At 44.6% G+C, this 20,619-nt stretch overlaps 1 protein-coding gene across 3 annotated transcripts in view; it reads right to left on the reverse strand.

Moving 5' to 3' along the window:
- Nucleotides 1–20,619, reverse strand: part of LOC122727469 (sodium/glucose cotransporter 1) — a 57,842-nt gene that overhangs the window by 10,474 nt on the left and 26,749 nt on the right. For all 3 annotated transcript variants that reach the window (XM_043965028.1, XM_043965021.1, XM_043965037.1), the window contains exons 6-12: nt 12,536–12,641; nt 9,634–9,714; nt 8,409–8,629; nt 6,650–6,785; nt 4,971–5,078; nt 2,565–2,715; nt 152–320 (exon numbers count right to left, since the gene is read on the reverse strand). In XM_043965028.1, the coding sequence (XP_043820963.1) occupies nt 152–320; nt 2,565–2,715; nt 4,971–5,078; nt 6,650–6,785; nt 8,409–8,629; nt 9,634–9,714; nt 12,536–12,641 (972 nt within the window). The remainder of the gene's footprint in view (nt 1–151; nt 321–2,564; nt 2,716–4,970; nt 5,079–6,649; nt 6,786–8,408; nt 8,630–9,633; nt 9,715–12,535; nt 12,642–20,619) is intronic.

Genomic DNA, 20,619 nt, shown 5'->3' on the forward strand with positions numbered 1-20,619 from the left:
TCTTAATCCTTCACTACAGCCTATAACTAAGAATTCTGGGGATGGTCACAACTTTGACAAATGCCCCACTAGCACAGGGAGAGATTCAGGTTCAGGGGAAAAGGTCCAAAATTTCTGAGTAAAATGACATTTCTCCAAGGTTTGTACACACCGGCTCATTGACTCTCTTGCAGAAAATGGCAAGCAGGAAAACGGCACCGATGGGTGGCCCCAGGTAACTGGTGATCGACTGGATATAGTCAAAGAGCTGCCCACTCTGAGCTGACTGCACGATAGGCACCCAGGCAATGCTGATAGCAATTAGTACCAGCATGAACAACCTGCAAATGAAACCAGTACTCGAAAGTCAGAAGATGTAATCCACTTGGAGCAATCAAAACATGCTCAAGTATGCAAGGATACAGAGGTACTTAATATGGGGAATAGATAAAAATAATGAGCAAGTCTATTAGTGAGCAGCCTGCTTTCCTGACTTCTCAAGACTAATCGTTTGTTTTCTTTTTTGGTTTTGGGTTTGGTTTTTTTTTGGTTGGTTGGTTTGGGTTTTTTGGGTTTTTTGTGGGGCACTGGGGGTTAAGTGACTTGCCCAGGGTCACACAGCTAGTAAATGTCAAGTGTCTGAGGCCGGATTTGAACTCAGGTCCTCCTGAATTCAGGGCCGGTGCTTTATCCACTGCGCCACCTAGCTGCCCCCTAATCACCTGTTTTTAATGGAATGTTCGACCTCTTTAGAAGTTATCTGTGCTTTTAGTAAATGAACCTGTGTTTGACTTTCCCCAATAACCATATTTTCTTGCAGGAATCCAGACTCAGTGATTGCTGGCTGGTGCAGCCAAGGCACAGAATATTAAGCTAACTAACTACTAACCTTCACAGAGGGAGTTCTTTGCCTCATGCCTTTCTACCTCTACTGATATCATCTGGTACAACTCTCTCATTTTACAGATGGAGAAACTGAGACACAGAAAGTGGAAGTGGCAGGGATCCCACAATCAAACAGAAAGATAGGTCCCATGCATGTGGATATATCCATAGCAGCACTTTCTGTGACAATAAAGAACTGGGGGGGGGGGAAGGATATGCCCATTCATTTGGGAAAGACCAAACAAATTTGAATGCATGAATATATTCCACCATAAGAAATGCTGGATATTAAAAATACACAGAAGCATAAGAAGACTTATAAGACTCTTAGTAGAATGAGGACAGTAATCTATACAATGAGTAGAAAATGGGGAAAGTAGGAAATGGGACTTTGGGGGAAGAATCTGGAACTGAAAGATATGTGATTATAATGACCATGTTTGGTCCTGTAAAAGAAATGAGAAAATGTATCTCCTCTCTACTTTGCAGGTGGGACATTATGAGTGTTGAACATTGCATATACCATCAGTGCTGGTTAATGTTTGGATTTGGCTTTGCTGAAATGGAATTTTTCTCTCTAGTCTTATTTTTAGGGACAGCTCTTTGGGGAAGGGAAGGACAGAGGACATAATCAGAAATGAAGAAAGCAATACAACTTTTTTTAAGTCATAAAAGGAATGGACTGCCTCAGGAGGTAAGCTAGAAGGGTTCTGAAAACAAACCAAAAAAATGCCAAAACATGGAGGACTTTCATGCCTAAAAATGTAGAGTGAGCTGGAAGAAACCTTATTCAAAAACTGAAGTTATTATCTTTTCCCCCAAACCCTTTCCATTTCCAAACTTCCCTATTACTACCAAGGGCTCCCAACCTAGGAGTCATCATCTCAGGCTCCTCACTTTCCCTCACGCCCCACCCCCCACATAGCCATGCTGCTTCCCAGGCCCATCCATTTCATTTTTGTGACATCTCTCAGATAAGCTCCCATCTCTGTTCTGACACTGCCCCCACCCTGGTGCAGACCCTCATCACCTCACCCCTGGGCTATTTCAATAGCATGAAAGTCCTCCATGTTTTGGCATTTTTTTGGTTTGTTTTCAGAACCCTTCTAGCTCACACCTTCAATGTTCTAAGGTCCTTCCCTGTTCCAACATTCTACAGTCCATCCAGGTCCTGACCTAGTCTTTTGTTTTTTGTTTTTTTAATTTTTGCAGGGCAGTTAGGGTTAAGTGACTTGGCCAGGGTCACACAGCTAGTTAAGTGTCAAGTGTCTGATGCTGGATTTGAACTCGGGTACTCCTGAATCCAAGGCCAGTGCTTTATCCACTGCACCACCTAGCTGCCCCCCGACCTAGTCTTGTTCTAAGATCCTTCCCAGCTTTGACAATTCATATTCTAAGCCCTCTCCCAACTCTAACATTCTATGTTCTAAGGTTCCTCTCAGTTCTGATCATTGTGACATTTTATGTCCTAAACCATTCCCCATCACCTCTCCCCTCAACCACCACCCCCCCCAGCTCTGACATTCCCTGTTCCAAAGCTCCTCCAACTTCTGACATTCCATTTTCTAAGGCTCCCAGCTCAGACATTCTGTTCTAAGGTCCTTCCCATCTCAGTCCATTTGGGTTCCAAGGGTCCCCCTGGCTCTGACACTATGACCTGTTAGATTTATGACTCAGGCAAGAAGAGCAGACAGTCTCACCTTCCAGCTATCATAAGCTCCTTCTCAGATGCCTTCTTCCGGATTTTGGTGTAGATGTCCATGGTGAACAGAGTGCTGGAACTATTGAAGATGGAGGTGAGGGAGCCCATGAGAGAGGCCAGCATGACAGACAGCATCAGGCCACGAAGACCTAGAACACAAAGTAGGCTCCTGAGGTTGGGTCTGGGAGAAGCTGCTGTCAGAGGCTGGTCACACAGCTGGGAAGGGTCCAGCTCATCCCTTCCCCCCCCATCACCCTACCCCCTTCTTTTCCTCATTCCCCCACCCCACCATGCTGACTGATGTTCCTGTAGTGGCCCAATGGTACCACCTTGAGATCTCTGTGCCCTCAGCTGGAGGAGGCCCCGGGCTTTGAGATACCAGAAGCCCACCTGCATTGTTCTCTAACCACATCACCACTGCAAGTACCCAAGATATGGGCTTCCAGTCCTGCCTTGGCTACTACTTCACTGAATAATAAGTAAGTAAATTGTTATTGACTGACTGGTTTTAAGAAAAACACTTCCCCTGTCTGGGCCTCAGTTTCTTCATGTGTATAATCATACCATCTGATCCCTAAAGTCCCTTCTATATACCTTCTGTGTTCTGTGGTCCAATATCTATCCCAGCATTGGCATTCTATTATCTAATTTCCCTCTAAGGTCCCTCCCAGATCTCACAATCCATGTTCATCCTCTCCCATCCTTGAGGCTCATCCCAGCTCTGTCATCCCCTGTTCTAAAGCCTTTCCTGGCTCAAAGATTCTCTGTTCTGAGGGCAATATCACCTTTGGCATTCTGTGTTCTAAGGACCCTCCCAACTCTGTTAATACAGCATGGTCCCTCCCGCAGTGAGCTTACAGTCTAATGGGGATAAATTTACCTATGTAAACCTTGTCCCCCCAGCTAGGCTGTAAGCACCCTGAAGGCAAAGCCTCTGTATCCCATACAGCATTCCCCAGCACAGTAGCTACTCAACAGGCTTTCTGATGAGCAGTATCCCACCCAGGAGGGGGTCCTTAAGGGTGACCTCATCCAAGGAATCACAGCCAGGTTGGGCAGAAATATGCCCAGACTGGGGGACCAGGAGACCCAGAGGAAAGCTAGGACTCTGCCCCTGTGTAAGTGGTCTGGAGAGGGCAATGACTTCTCTAAGGTCACACGGGGAGTACAGCTCTAACCACTATACTACACAACCAGTCCTCCTTACTCCCAGATCTATGGCTTTCCCACTGCCCCACGGCATATGCTGACCAATGGCTAGTTTTACTTGAAGTCTTAGTTCCTAAGGTGGCTTCCCAAAGAAGCTCCTTTCACTTTGTGCCTCACTTTCCTCATCTGTAAAATGGAGATGGTAAACCTTGCCCTGTGCAACTTAGGAAAATATGATGAGGTTAAAAATCAGGTCATGACATTTCCAAAGGACTCGTGATGTAAAATGCTCTCTACATCCAGAAAAAAAGAACTGTGGAGTCTGGATGCAAATTGAACCACACTATTTCTCCTTTGGGGGCCAGATCTCAGGGATCACAAGTTTTTCCTGACATCACTGGATGCAAATTGAACCACACTATTTCTCCTTTGGGGGCCAGATCTCAGGGATCACAAGTTTTTCCTGACATCAAGCCATCAAGGCAATTGCCTTCTGGGCCATTTCCTGACTCTGCCCTCTGTGGCCAAAAACAACATATGAAATCCCTGCTCCACATGAAGCCCTTCAGTGCTTGTACCAAGCTTCCATATCTCCCCTGAGTCTTTTCTTCTCCAACCTAAACACTCCCACTTCTTTCAGATCCTTCTAGAATATGGTCTCAAGGCCCTTCCCCAGCCTGACTTATGCACATCTTTTAACTGTGTCACTCAGAGCTGAAGCAAAGACTTCAGACAAGCTCTGAACAGAGCAGAGGACATTGGGGCTGTCACCTCTCTATTCCTAGAAACTTGGCTTCTCTGAATAAAAACCAGCATCCCATTATTTTTTTCTCTTCTGGTCTCTGCATCACTCTACTGATTCATATTGAACTTGCAGTCTCCTAAGACCCTGAGATCATCTTCAGACATACTGCTATTTAATCATGCCTCTCCCATTTTGTGCTTGTTTGTACTGAAGCAAGGATCAGGACAGGGGAAAGAATTTGCTCAAGGTAATATTGGGAATTATTGGCTTTACACACTGGCCTGACACACTCTGCCTGGGATAAGGAGGGAAGAATGTGGAGTTTTCCCCATAGATGTCCCTTTGATGTCCAGACTCTATAGCTTTTTGGCCCTGTTGACCCCAACCAAATGCAAACACCCCCATGGAAAATCCCTGGGTACACAATCCCTCCAACAGCCCTTCTTTCCCAAGATTCCACTGCCACCTGCTCTCCCAGAACTAGCCCTCCCAGCCAAACCAAGTCCTTACCATCTGGCATGAGTTCCATCACCAGGGTTGGGTAGGCAATGTTGGTACAGCCTACTTTGGTCCCACAATAGGCTTCGCATTCTGAGGGGACGACACAGGCCACCTTATCTGAAAAGAGAAGCAGCATGGCAGGGATGGGTACTTGTACCGGGGACTCCTGCCCCACTGGGACCTCTTCAGATCACTCATTCCCCTACTCAGAAACCTGCCTTGGGTCCCCACCCCAAGGTCCAACCAACCCCTGTGTCTGGAATCATTGGGCCCCCACAATCTCCCTACATCTTCCTCAAAGATCCAGTCACCCCTATGCCCATCCCAAACCCTGGATGAGAGCAAATTTAGCTCCTGGGCAGGGGCAGAGGGACAGAAAGGATTGAAGGTGGAATTGGGGAGGTGTCCTACACCTCTTTGCTGTGGGGACAATTGTCTCATTTCTCCTGAGAATTGCAATCCAGAAAATTAATTCAACAAACATTGCTACATACAAAGGACAAGAGATGCAAAGATGAGCAATGACAAAGGCCCTGGCCTCAAGGACATTCTATCCCCTGAAGTGCCCATCCCACCCCTGTCACTTCCACCTGTTGAAGTCCCCTCTCTTCTTCAAAATCCTCCACAATCTAGCTCCCACCTGTCTTCCTAATCTTATCTCCTTTTATTCCTCTTCATTCGTTCTCTCTGTCCCTGTCCACTTGGCTGGCTGCCTATTTCCTATACAGAACGTGTTCATCTTCTGCCTCTGTGACTTTGCACAGTATTTTCTCCACTCCTAGAGTGCCATCACTTCCACTTCACAAAATCCTTGGCTTCCACACAAATGTCACCTCCTACACTACAGGAACCTTCCCTCCTCTGTCTGAGTGCTAACAGGTGTTAGCACTCTCTCCTCCTTAAAACTTTTTTGTATTGATCTTGTGTATATGCATCTGACTACATTCTGTAGCCCCCAGTAGAATACGTGTCTTGAAAGCCAGGATTGACTCATCCATGTCCTTGTATCCCCAGTGCCAACAACAATCCCTGGCACAAAGCAGGTGATTAATGTCAATTAATTGGTGGGTCTAATCTAGTCTTCCCTTGAGGACAGAGACTGATTCATCTTTTGTCTTTGTATCTCAAGACCTTGCATACATAAGAATAAACATGTCCTCTTAAAGGATGGTGAAGGAATCTAATGGAAAATTCAATTTGTGGCACATTTAATTTGCTATGAAAACAAAGGAGAACAAAAGGTATTTTCAAAACCACGTGTTTGTTGACTACAGGTACATTGCATTGGCTTACAGACCCCCACATATGGGGGTCCCTCTGAGCAGACAGACTTCTTCTTTGACCCCTTCCCTTCCACTTCCAAGTGATCACTCCCTCCTGGAACATCTCAGAGAACTTTGACTTTCTTCCTTCTCCCTGGCCTCCCATCAAATCTCCTTCTGCATCAGACTTATCTCAGGCATGGATCACCTCTCCCTATAAGAAGGTCAAGTTTTATGGGGACCAAATGATGAGTAGGAGAGAGGAGACAGGAACAGTTCTGGGCTCCTGCCAAGCAGAGTGTCCAAGTGTGGAGCTAGCCAGACTCACTTTGGAGCCAAGTCAAGAAAGAAGGAGGTCAAGGAAAAGCAGAGTAGAAGGGGCCAAGATTCCTTGCAGGTGGACCTGTTGCTAGAGGGGCTAGGTACCTGTGTAGAGTATCCGACTGACCATGCCAGTCATCACGATAAGGAACATGGGCAGGAGCTTCAGATAGCCACACATTATGCATCCGGCCTTCGCATGGGACATGTTCTTGGCTGAGAGGCACCGCTGCACAATGACCTGCCAGGAAAGACCAGAGAATGAGGAGCACACACCAGGGACCACACACCCCTAACCACCACTCCTGCCACCTTCACAGCTGGAGCCCTTGGGGACCTCCATGGAGAGGAAGGTCACCCAATGGCTTCTCAGCAGCAGAGGGAAAATGACTGCACTCAACCCAAAGAATAATTAGTTTGTGTAGGACCACCAGATGCTGCTTCCATCTTCCCACAGCTGCTCATCACCCCTACAGTTCAGGCCACTAGACCCACAAGCAAACACTGTTAATCATCCTGGAACCATCTTGTGAATCCCTACATCTGTACTTGTCTCTCCCATTCAGAATGTAAGCTTCATTGTTGGTGGAGTTGTGAACTGATCCAACCATTCTAGACAGCAATTTGGAATTGTGCCCCAAGGGCTATGGGACTGTGCATATTCTTTGACCCAGTAATACCACTACTCGGTCTCTATCTCAAAGAGATCATAAAAAAGGAAAAGGACCCACACGTACAAAAATATAATACCTTTTTTGTGGCAGCAAATAATTGAAAATTGAGGGGATTCCCATCAATTTGGGAATGACTGAACAAGTTGTGGTATATGAATGTAATGGAATACTATTTTGCTATAAGAAATGATGAGCAGGCAGATTTCAGAAAAACCTGGAAAGACTTAAGTGAACTGATGCTGAGTGAAGTGAGCAGAACCTGGAGAACATTGTACACAGAAACAGCAACATTGCACAATGATCTACTGTGATGGACTTAGCTTTTCTCAGCAATAAAATGATCCAAGACAATTCCAAAGGACTCATGATGGAAAATGCTCCCCACATCCAGAAAACAGAATTGTAGAATATTAATGCAGATTGAACCATACTATTTCTACTTTTCCTTCTGTTTTTTTTCTTACTTGAGGTTTTTCCCTTTTGTTCTGATTCTTTTTTCACAACATGACTAATTCAGAAATATGATTAATGTGATTGTACATATATAACCTTTATCAGATTGCTTTCTGTTTTGGGGAGGGTGGAGGGAAGGGAGGGAAGGAGAAAATTTTGGACCTCAAAATCTTATAAAAACGAATGTTGAAAAATATGTTGAGGGCAGCTAGGTGGTGCAGTGGATAAAGCACTAGCCCTGGATTCAGGTGCATTTTAGTAGAAGGAGAACAATGGTGAGAGGCAACATAACATGAGGGAGATCCAGCCTGTCAGGAAGACCTGGGTTCAAATCCCACCTCAGACATTTGCTATGTGACCCTGAGCAAATCAGAAAACCCCACTCAGCCTCAGTTTCCTCATTTGTAAAATGAGGGGGTTCGACTCAATGACCTTGATATCCCTTTCTAGACTTAAACCCTGTGGTCCTACTATTGTCCACCATGGAAAGAAATGAGGATGGAGACACTGAATTTCCTTCATACTGATCTGGGCCATTGCAGGAGTCTTGGGAGAGGACCCAGAATGCAGCCTGCTAAGAGATCCCCAACCAAGCCATTGGCTGGGCAGCATTGAAACACACACACACACACACACACACACACACACACACGCATGCATGCATATTCACACACAGACATGCACAAGTACACACTCAATCACACTTTCACACACACTCACTCACTGGAGCCTCTTACCTGATCAGTGCACCAATACCACAGGGCTAGGATGCTCAAACCGAAGATAAGACCTGGCCAGGGGATGTCCCCAGTTATGGGATCACGAAAGATGTGAAAGGAGTCTGCCCTTGGGGTGTAGCACTTGGAGCTGATGGTGATGTTGTCTCCAGAAATTTTGCTTGGAATAGCCTTCATATACTTCTCCACAAAGGCATTATAGCCCCCAACTTCATTAAAGGCTTTAAAAAATCACAAAATGATGGTGAGCAGTCAAAACACACACACACACACACACACACACACACCCCAATCCATTAACATCCAAGGAATCCTGAAGGGGAAAGGGAACCTGAGCAGAAGACAGATAACAGGGAAAATGATAGGAAACCTCAGCTCCAGTACTGAATGGGCAAGTCCTCTGCCCTCACTTAGGCCTCAGTTTCCCTATCTGTAAAATGAAGATTCTCTTTTAGGCCCCCTTTCAGCACTGGCATTCAAAGTTCTGTAGGTCCTGATGACCCAAACTTCAACCATGAGAAAAGGTGTCTCTGTTTCTATAAGACTAATTATTCATTCAGGTTTGTATATAAAAGATGAGGTCATCTTCCTTCTTGGCATTAAAAGGGATGTGTACTTCTGAAGTTTCTTTGTGTTGTTTTTTCTGAGAAGGGAACACTGAACCATCCCATTCCCTCATCTCACTCTTTGTGTCCCTGGGAGACAAGTAGCCTGCCCAGGGATCTGGTAAGGGCTAAAATTCTAGCTAGTCTGTCTAAAATCTAATGAGTGGTCGCCAATAAATTATAAGCTTTAGCAAGAGTTAGACTTTTAAGCGTTTATTAAGGAGAATAAGAATTTGGTAAAGAGAGAAGAAAGGCCTAGATTCCTCTATCTATTAAAGGGAGAGCGCATTTCTAGCTGCCTTCTCCACCAGCATCCCCAGGAAAGAGTCCCCGTCTCTTCCTTCTTCCTCCCACACGCAGATGTCATTTCCTGACACCAAAGAAAAGACTCCTGGTCTTGCCCTCAAAGACCTTCGCTTCATGGGCTGAACTCTTCTACAGTAAGTCTCCAGCAGGTGGTGTCATTCCAATAGTTACAGTTCATACCCACAAGATCATGAGTCCCACAGCCCATCTTGCCCTACTATATCTTGTCTGTCCCCACATACAAATCCCAATTCAGAGGTGGCCAGTGTGTTCAGGATTTCCCTCCCCCTGAAACCTTCTCCAACCTCACTTACCAAAGGCTGTCAGGATTATGGACCCCACCAGCATGATCCCAGTCTGTAAGGTGTCTGTATAGATCACAGCAGCCAGGCCCCCTGGTGAGCAGAAGGAAACAAAATTAGACCCCATCAGAGGACTTTTTTCTAGGGCCCTGGGCTTGGAGTCAGGACAACCTCCACAAATCATATCAAAGCCAGCTGTGTAACCCTGGTTTTCACCTCAGTCTCTTCATCTCTAAAATGGAGAGAATAATAGCACCTACTTCACAGGGTTGTTCTGAGGATCAAATCAGTGTCCCCTTGGCTATTAGGGACAAGTTTGGAGACAATGGAAATGAACAAATAAGTAGAGTCAGGGAAGAAGTAGGAGGAGAAGGAGAAGAGGAGGAGGAGGAAGAAGGAGAAGAAGGAGAAGAAGAAGAAGAAGAAGAAGAAGAAGAAGAAGAAGAAGAAGAAGAAGGAGAGGAGGAAGAAGAAGATGAAGAAGAAGGAGAAGAAGAAGAAGAAGAGGAAGAAGGAGGAGGAGGAGTTACTGTGTGCCAGGCACTTAACAAATATTATCTCATTTGATCTTCACAACAACACTGGGAGGTTGGTGTTATTGATATATCTATTTTACAAATGAGATAAAGTAGAGAAAACACTTAGCAAACCTTAAAGGGCCACATAAATTAAAGTCATAATTATGGTAGCATAACAGCCAGAGAGGCAGCTGCAGAATCTGTCTGGCACATGCTAGGTAGCTAGGTGGCGCAGTGGATAGAGCATTCAGTATGGAGTCAGGAAGACCTAAGTTCAAATCCAGCCTCAGACACTAGCTGTGTGATCCTGGACAAGTTACTTAACTGCTATTGGCCTCAGTTTCCTCAAATGTAAAATATGGAAAATAATAGCACCTCCCTTCCAGGGTTGTGGTGAATTCAAATGAGATAATAATTGTAAAGCAGTTAGCACAGAGTTAGGCACCTAGCAAGTGCAATGTTAGCTGTCATTATTGTTATTAGCTGTGTGACTGTAGGCAACTCACTTAATCTGTCAGTGCCCAAGGCAACTCTTTAATGGTGCAAGGTACAAACCAGTCTGACCTGTAGCTGCTTTGGTGATGGAAGTTTCCATCCATATTGGGAATCGCCCACATCAATTAAATCATAGATCAGGACTCTCCCCCCACCCAAATATGTGTGTGTGTGTGTGTGTGTGTGTGTGTGTGTGTGTGTGTATACACCTGACTAAACACTGATGGAGAAACCTGGAAGCAATGAGGCACAATGGAAACAGCCCTTACTGTAGTCAGAGGACCTGGGTTCAAATTATAATTGTGCCATGTTCTACCCAGTGACCTAGAGTGATTCACTTATCCTCTCGATGCCTCAATTCCTCATTTCATCTCTGACATTACCTGTGTGACCTTGGGTGAGTCCCTTCCCTTCCACCTCAGTTTCTTCCTTTGTAAAGTTTGTGGGCTGGACTAGATGGCTTCTGTCTTTGATTAATTCGCTATCCTTCTAACCCCTCAGCTTCTGCTTGTTTAGGGGGAAGATCTTCATTCTTCCCTTTAAAAAGGCTCCAAGACCACTGGTGGGGGGTGGGGAGAACAAGGAAATTGGATCTATTCTAGAGGACCCTTCCTCAGCTCTCCTTCACCACCACCACCACCATGCTTGTCTCCAGGTCTGTATTAAATACTTGGCCACAAGAGGGAGCTCATGTGTCAACAAAGTGATAAGATTAGTCCGTTGATCATGGACCATTTTCATTCTATGGGATCAAAGGGCTCATACAGGAGCATAGCTCTTATGCCTAGAGGGACCTTAAAGGCTTTTCTGACCCAACCCCACATTTGTCAAATGAAGAAAGTGAGGTCCAGAAAGGTTGAGTGACTTGCCCAGGGTCACACGACTACTAAGAGTCAAAGGCACAATTTGGACCTAATTCCTCTGACTCTGAATCCAGCATTCTTTTCACTCAGTCTCATTTTACAGATGGGTAAACTAAGGATATGACTAAATGCTGAATAGGTTGCTTAGAATGTAGTGAATCTCCCTTCCCTTCCCCCCAACAGAAATTCTTTAAGCAGTTGTTGTTGTTATTATTATTAGTTGTTGTTGTTGTTGTTGTTGTTTAACCATGTCAGTCATGTCCACCTCTTCCTGGCCCTATTTGGGGTCTTCAAGGCAAAGACAGTGGAGGTTTGCCATTTTCTTCTCCAGCTCATTTTATAAGATGAGGAAACTCAGAGTATAACTAAATGCTGAACAGGTTGCCTTAGAATTTAGTGAATCTCCCTTCCCCTTCCCCCTAACAAGGGTTAGATGGCATAGAGGGGATCCAATTCAAGTCTGGATTAGACTCAGTGGCCACTGAGGTCCCTTCCACTGCTCCTTGTCTATCTCCTTTGCTGAATCTTCATCTAGGTTATTCCCACTAACAGTGGGAGCCCCCAAGGCTGTATTCTGGACAATCTAATTCTCCTTCTATATGATCTCCTTTGGTCATCAGTTTCCATGAGTTCAATATTATCTCTGTGCCAATGCTTTCCAAATCTATAAATCCAGCTCTAACCTTTCTCGTGAGTGCCACATCACCAACTGTCTATTACACATCTCAAATTGGGTGTCCCACAGTCATCTCAAACTCAACATGTCCCAAACTGAATCTATTCTCTTTCCTCCAAACCCAAACTTCCTTATTACTAACAAGGACAAGCTCCATTCTCCTAGTGACCAAGGCTCACAACCTCAAATGAGGCCTTGTCTTATATCAGGGCCCAATGCCTTTTTAGATGTAAGCCTTGTATTTCCAACCAACCCTTGCTCCTTGAGAGAAGAAAGTGTGTCTCCCACTCCAAAGTGCCTGGCATGGAGCTGGCCACACACAGCCAACTCCTAGGCTGCAACTCCCCCTCCCCATGTCTCACCTGTGATGGTATAAAGGCCCGTGATGACCAGGAGGAGAAAGATGGCCAGGTACAAGTCGAGCCCTAAGGCCAAATTAATGAATATGGCTCCTGAGAAAATATCAGCCTGAAAAAAAGAGAAAGGACCATTACAGTGGACATATACACAAGATAACTCCCAGTATTTTGGCACCATTCCAACACCAGACTCATCCATTTCACTTGATGGAGCTGCCATTTTCCCAGGCGCCCACGCTCACCCCCTCAGGGTTCTCCTGGGATCTTCCTTCTCTGTTGTCACCCAGTCTGTCATCAAGCTTTTTTGGCTCCCCCTCCACACCATCTCTCCCATCCTCACCATTCTCTCTGCTCACACTGCCTCCAACTGAGGTTAGATAGCTTGGGTACATCCTCCCACCTGCACAGCGCCTCTCTCAACTCCCCCAGGTAATCACCTCCATTTTGTATATGAGAAACAATGTTGGGTAGCAGCCAGGAAGACCTGGCTTTGAGTCCTCCTTTGACATCCTGACTGTGTGACCCTGGGTAAATCACTTATCTTTCAGGATAATAGCCAATTCGGGGGCAGCTAGGTAGCAAAGTGGATAAAGCACCAGCCCTGGATTCAAGGGGACCTGAGTTCAAATCTGGCCTCAGATACTTGACACTTACTAGCTGTATGACTTTGGGCAAGTCACTTAACCTTCATTGCCCTGGGGAAAAAAAAACAAACAAAAAAGAATAATAGCTAATTCTCTTCTCTTATAAGTTGCAGAGGAGGCACTGACTTGCATTGGTACAGTTTCCTCATCCAGGAGGTCTCTCAGCCAATGAAATCATTGATCCAGTCTATATTCTTTTCCTTATACTTAGGAACAAGTTGGAATATACAAGTTATACACCTCAGCATAAAGTGAGTATTCTGAGGGCGGGAACTATTTTATCTTGTCTTTATGTCCTTAGCATATAGAGCAGTACAAGGCTCATCACAGGTCCTTTTTAAATGCTTGTTGAAAAGATGACTCTCATTCCTGGGACCCAGCTGTTGCCAGGAATCGTGTAAGTGCATCTGTGGAACTGGAATGATTAATTATAGAGCCCCCTAAGATTTCAGGTCATTTATTCTCTACCCCCAAAAAAATCAACAATGCCCCCCAACCTGCTCCTTAGCTAAGACGTCATGATTAGATATGTCTTCACAAAATTATCACCTAGCAGAGCTGGAAGCTGCCTTGGGTCATCAAGTCCAATTTTTTGCCTGATACTAGAATCTAGATCATGGGAAGCATGTGCTTGAAGAGCCCAGTGATAGGGAACTCACTACCTTCTAAGCCAGCTCATTCTACTATAGACAACTCTCATTGCTGAGAAGTAGTCCCCAATAACTAGCTGAAATCCATGTCTTTGCAACATCCTTCCAATGGTCCTGACTCTGCCCTCTGGGGCCAAACAGAAGACCTTTATTGCTTCCATGAGGTAACCCTCCAAATGCTTGAAAGCAGCTCTCATGCAACGCCCCCCCCCCAGTCCTCTCTTCTCCGAACTAAACATCTTTATTATGGCTTAGATGTCAGGCCCTTCCCCATCCTCCTCCTCCTCTCTACCTTCTCCGGCTCAATGTCCACCTGCAAAAATAAGACGATCCAGTTCCGATCAAAGCCCCTTGTTTTTCAGATTAAAAAAGTAAAACCCAGAGAGAGGAAGACACTTGTGTGATGAAATGCAATAAGCATTTTAAGTGCCTCCTATGTTCCAGGCACTGTGCTACACATTTTTTACAAATCCTATCTCTTTAATAATGTTATAATTTGTATAAATGTTATCTCTTTAATAATACCTATTGTTGAGGAAGAGAAGTTAGAACGCAAAGTTTTTAAAAATTGATGTCAAAATTTGTTTTCACATATATTTTGGAAAATAAAATTCTATTCTGAGAAAAAATACCTATTGTTTCTAAATATATATTATAAATACATATTTATGTATATTTATAAATATACATAATATTTCTAAATAGTTGATCTTCACAATAACCCTTCGAGGTAGGTGCTATTATATCCCTATTTCACACTTTAGGAAACTGAGGCAAATAGGAAACAAAGTGATGTGCCCAGTATCACACTGCTGATAGTAAGTGTTTAAGGACAGATTTTATCTCTGGTTGAAATTTAACTCTTGGTTCAGAAATTCATCCACTTGGGGGCAACTAGGTGGCTCAGTGGATAAAGCACTAGCCCTGGATTCAGAAGGACCTGAGTTCAAATCTGGCCTCAGACACTTGATACTTACTAGCTGTGTGACCCTGGGCAAGTCACTTAACCCCCATCACCCTGCAAAAAAAAAAAACAAAAAAAAAAACCAGAAATTCATCCACTGCTCCATCAGCCACCTCTTCCTTGTGGAAGGTTACCCAGCTAGTGGGTTGTGATTCTGCTACAGGTCAGTTGTGTAGCCTTGGCCAAACCTCTTCTCTCTCTAGACCTCAGTTTCCACATCTGTAAACTGAGGGTAGAGAAAAAAGATGGCAGGCGAAGGGCCTTTCCACCTCTGGCATTTGCCTCCAGGGTTCTGAGTGGTAGGAGGAGCAGGGTGGGAAGCTCAAGGAGAACCCTGCCTCAGCTGGAATCTGACAGGGCCCACACTGACCCAATTGCATTGGGGAGAGCCCTCAATTTGACTACTGAGATGAGAATTACTGACTCTATTCCTTCATGTGTTATGGAGACCAACCTGCCTTCATATATTCTGTGTATGCCTTGTATGTTCCTAAGTATTTATTTATATATTATCTCCTGAGTTCCTTGAGAACAGGGGTTGATTTTTGGTTTTTTGCTTTTTTGTATCCCTAGCACTTAGCACAATGCCTATGCTTAATAAATACTTTTTGACTGACTGACTAGCCATCTGCCCTGCTGCTGCCTCCTAAGGTCCTCTAGACCTTACCATCATCCCCAGCTCTGTCTGGAATCCGGTCAGTACTGTCACATGATCTCCAAACAACTGACAGATGTTTATTAAGAACCTACTATGTGCCAAGCAATGGGGATATGAGTATCCAGAATAAAACAATCCCTGCTCTCCAGGAGATTTCATTCCAATGGGGGATACAAGGATTATAGATTAGATAGATAGATAGATAGATAGATAGATAGATAGATAGATAGATAGATAGATAGATAGATAGATAGATAGAGGACAAATGCAAGGTAGTTTGGGAGGGAGAGCACAAGAAGTTGGGGGAATTCATATAGAAGGTGGCACTGGAACTGTATATTAAAATAAGTTAAGAAGTCTATGAGGCAGAGATAAGGAGGTAGTGCATTGCAGGCATGGGTTGGGGGACGGTGGCCTCTACAATGGTGTGGAGAGAAGCCAGTCTGGTTGGATGGGGGGGGGGTAAGATAATACAAAGAAGACTGTGAATATAGGCTGGGGCTGAGGAAAAATGTCTGAGTTGTGTCCCAGAGGCAACAGGAAGCCTCTGGAATTTACAAGGTGGGGGAGTCATCTAGAAAGATCAGAATTTCCAGTTAAGGATGCTATATCACTAAGAAGCCCTGGACCTTACCATCTGCAAGGCTGGGCCTTTCCATCCACTCTATACCTGAGCCATCTTTATATGTTGTCTGTGAAAACACAAACTAGCTTCCTGTGATGATTTTTACCCCCAGCACTTAGCACAGTGTTTGGCACATAGTAAGCACCTGATAAATTCATTCATTCATTCATTCATTTTCTTTTGTTGAAATCCTTCTTTTTAATCAAGACCCCAGCTCAGTTACCACTCCCTCCAAGAAATAACTCTGTCTCTCTGTCTCTGTCTCTCTGTCTCTGTCTCTCTCTCCTCTCTCCCTCTCTCCTCACTCCTCTCTTCTCTCTCTCACTCTCACTCCTGCTGTCTTTCTCAATTGTCCTAAAGGACTTTGTCAGACTTTCTCCTTTGTACCTTTTATTGTTCAGTCATTTTTAGATATGTCTGATGCTTCATGACCTCATTTGGGGTTTTCTTGGCAAAGATACTGGAGTGTTTGCCATTTCCTTCTCCAGCTCATTTGACAAATGAGAAAACTGAGGCAAACACGATTAAGTGACTTGCCCAGGGTCACATAGAGAGAAAGTGTCTGAGCCAGATTTCAACACAGGAAGAGGAGTCTTCCTGACTCGGGCCAGCACTCTATGCACTATGGTGCCATCTAGCTGCCCTATGTTTTACCATATTTATCTGTGTATGAGTCACAGATCAATCACCAGCATTTATTAAGCACCAACCATGTACCAGGCCTTGTGCTAGGCACTGGAGAAACAAAAGCAAATGTGGGATAGTCTCTGCCCTCAGGGAGCTTACATTCTATCAAGGGAAAGAAAGTGTCCACAGATAAATACCCACAATAGCTAGAAATCCCCTGGGCATGCTCTGGAGGGTGGCTCTTCTCATATCAACTATGATGATTCATTTAATTGATTGCTTTATCTGTAGACATTAACATTCAATCCCTGCCTCTCCTTCTCTCTGGCCTTCAGACATATGGACGATGACTTTTTGAGTTCCAGAATGGGTGTGGGGAAGATACCCTGCCCTCCCCTAGGCTGGCCCGTGAGCCCATGGCCTCCCAGCCAAGCCAGTGCCTGGGGTGCAGCAGCCTCTTGTTTGTGCCTCCTTTCCTTTAGCAGAAGACTTTATGAGATCTTGAAAGGTAACTGGCATCTTCCCCCTTCCCAGGTCCACAAGCCGTAGGGTATGGGTTATCAAAGCAGTTGTAACAGGCAGAGGCAGCAGCATCAGTCTGAACACTAGGGTAAAAGAGTCACCAACAAAGGGAAAACCCACCAGAAAGTAGAGGTCACTTGGCATTTATCAACTGAATTCACTGAAGGTGAAATACAAAAGGGTTAGTGAGCACTCCATTGCAAGGAACCAAGCAAGGCTTCTGAACTGCCTCTCAATGGATGATGATTCTTTAATATTTAGCATCCCCTCTCTGTGTGGGAATAAAACTGCCCCTTGAGGCACTGTCTGACCCCTGATGTTCCTTCTAGCTTGAAATTGACAATCCTAGGACCCTACTGCGTTGTGGTTCGTTTTGCCTCCCGGGGGTTGAATATGAGGTGTAATGAATAGTAAATGTCTGTTGAATTGGCATGGAGTAGACTAAATATCTCCACTCACTGCAGTGAACTGGAAAGAAGAGATTCCATCTTCTCTCTTTCACCCTTGGATTGCTGAGGACCATTTCTTCTAGACTCTGCCCCCAAAGTGCAGTGATCCCAGTTTTTTGTAGCATAACACACACACCTACAACTCCCCATAAATCTGTTCAAATTCAAGAGTGAATGGGAGGGGCAGCTAGGTGGCACAGTGGATAGAGCACCAACCCTGGAGTCAGGAGTACCTGAGTTCAAATCTGGCCTCAGACACTTGACACTTACTAGCTGTGTGACCCTGGGCAAGTCACTTAACCCCAATTGCCTCACTTAAAAAAAAAAAAGAGTGGATAGGGATGAGTATTGGGCAATGGAATGTCATTAATTGATTTTGTTGTTGATTTCCTACATTACTCAATAATGGAAACATCAGTTTAAAACAACAACAGAGCTACTACACCAGAGTGCTGAGCAGCTCGTTGCCAAGTTTTTAACTGTTAAAGTTTTATGAGGACTGTGTATCTCTAGCTTGGGCTCTCCCATTCGTTTTTTTTCCCAAGTCGATAATCACCAGCAGGTGCCTCCCAGCTCTTATAAATACCCATGCAGGGAGTGGGAGCCTCAGAGACAAGCTGTCTTCAGAAGGTTCTATTTTTGCTGATAGAGGCAATAATCTGTTCTAAGAAGCACCTCTCCCTCTTGTAATTTGGGGAACCCAGGAACAAATTCTTCCTTTCTTGACTCACACTGAGCTCCAAGGACAATATCTGACCTTAGACTTCCCAGTATTTGAGCTACACAGAGGGTAATGAGTGGGGTTGAGAAACCATTCCAGTAAGAGTTGGAAGGGAATTAAAAGGTGAAGTCCAGGCTCCTGACTTTGTATAATTGATTTTCCAACCCCTTCCCTCTTCATTTTTGTTTTGTTTTGGTTTGGTTTTTGGTGAGGCAATTGGGGTTAAGTGACGTGCCCAGGGTCACACAGCTAGTAAGTGTTAAGTGTCTGAGGCTGGATTTGAACTCAGGTACTCCTGAATCCAGGGCCAGTGCTCTATCCACTGCACCACCTAGCTGCCCCGCCCTCTTCATTTTAATAGGGGAAGAAATTGAGTCCAAAGGAAGGGAAAAGACTTGTCCAAAGTCACGCAGAGAGGAGGTAGATGAACCAGAATTCAAACCCAGAGCCTCTAAGTCCATGAGCAAAGATATTTCCACCACATTGCTATTTTCACCACCACCACTGCTATCACCCATGCAGACAGAGATTATTCTCCTTAAGAATCCTAGCCAAGATATGTCATCATGCCATGAGGGAACTGGATATTCCAGAAAGAACAGTTTTCCACATATCTTTTAGCCTCTGATTGCCACCTGTTTCTCAACTAAGTCATTTCTTAATTCAATGATAAATTTTGCAACATGTTGACTGGAGGTATACTCATTTCACAGAATCACAGAATCTCAGAAATAAAAGTTGACTTGGAGACCAACTAGTTCAACCACCCCACATCCAAACCACCCAATCCAAACAAAAACTTCGTCTACAATATCCCTGGAAAGCAGTCAGCAGCCATGATGTAAAGGTCTAAGTTTGGGGAAGCTCACAATCACTACCCCAAACCTTTACACTGGGGCAGCCCATTTCTCTTTTGGACAACTCTGCTAAAAAGTTTTTCTTGACATGAAGATGGAGCCTACCTCTACAATGCCTCCCCCAATTGGTCCTGATTCTGCCCTTTGGGACCAAACAGACCAAGTCCAATCCATCTTTCCCCATAGCAGCCCTTCAAATACAACTGTGGTATTCCAACCCACCCCCGCCTTCTCTTCTCTTCTCTTCTCTTCTCTTCTCTTCTCTTCTCTTCTCTTCTCTTCTCTTCTCTTCTCTTCTCCAGGATAAACATTACCAGTTCTTTCAACCGATCATTATGAAGTATGATTTCTTCCCATGACACAGTAGAATCATAGTATTTCAGGACTGAGAAAGAACTCAAGGAGCATCTAGTTTGATGTCCCACCCATATCCGTCGGTCATTTACTCTGCTCCTAAACAGCTCTAGTGACCAAGAGATCCCCAAAGAACCTCATGGTGGACAGCTCCAATTTTTAAAATTCTTCCTTCTATAAATCCCCTCTCCACCATCCCTAACAAATGGCCATCCAGTCTCTGATTGAAGACTTTCAGTGACAGGGAGCTCACTATCCCTCCAAGGCAGTTCACTGTACTTTCAGATACCTCAAAATGTTACTGTTTTCTAATATCAAGCCTAAATTTCTCTCTTTGAGACTTTTTCCAAAGCTCCCAATTCTGCCCTTCAAGGTCAGAGATTACAAGCCTAATCCCTCTTCTATATGAAAGTCTATCAAGTGTCTTTCAGGACACTTAGTGTGTCTGAGTCTCTCCAAGCATGATCCTAAGCTCCTTCACTCCCCCAGCTGCCCTCCTGTGGACCCTTTCTGGTCTATCAATGTCCTTCCTGAAATATGTCATCCAGAATAAACACAGCCCTCCAAATACATTCTGATGAGGATAGAATACTGGGTAAGTACACTCTGCCTCTCTTAATAAAACCTACAGTCATGTTAGCTTTTTTGGGCAGCCAGATCACTATTAACTTAAATTTCACTTATGGTCTACTCATATCCCCAGATCCTTTTTCAGATAAATTGCTATTCAGCCATAGCTCTCCCATCGTACTTGGGAAATTGAGTTGTGGAATCCAAAGCTGTCATTCCTACAGTCATCCCTTTAGCCCAGGCAGAGGATGAATGAATAGCTTAAGAGTCAAAGCTCACATATGTGACCTGAGGACTCAAAGTGATCACTATGGTCACTGTAAAAGTTTATAGTGGCGCATTGGATAGAGCACCGGCCCTGGATTCAGGAGGACCTGAGTTCAAATCCAGCCTCAGACACTTGACACTTACTAGCTGTGTGACCTTGGGCAAGTCACTTAACCCCA

This window comes from Dromiciops gliroides, chromosome 1 (assembly GCF_019393635.1).
Source record: "Dromiciops gliroides isolate mDroGli1 chromosome 1, mDroGli1.pri, whole genome shotgun sequence".
In the NCBI taxonomy this organism is placed as follows: domain Eukaryota; kingdom Metazoa; phylum Chordata; class Mammalia; order Microbiotheria; family Microbiotheriidae; genus Dromiciops; species Dromiciops gliroides.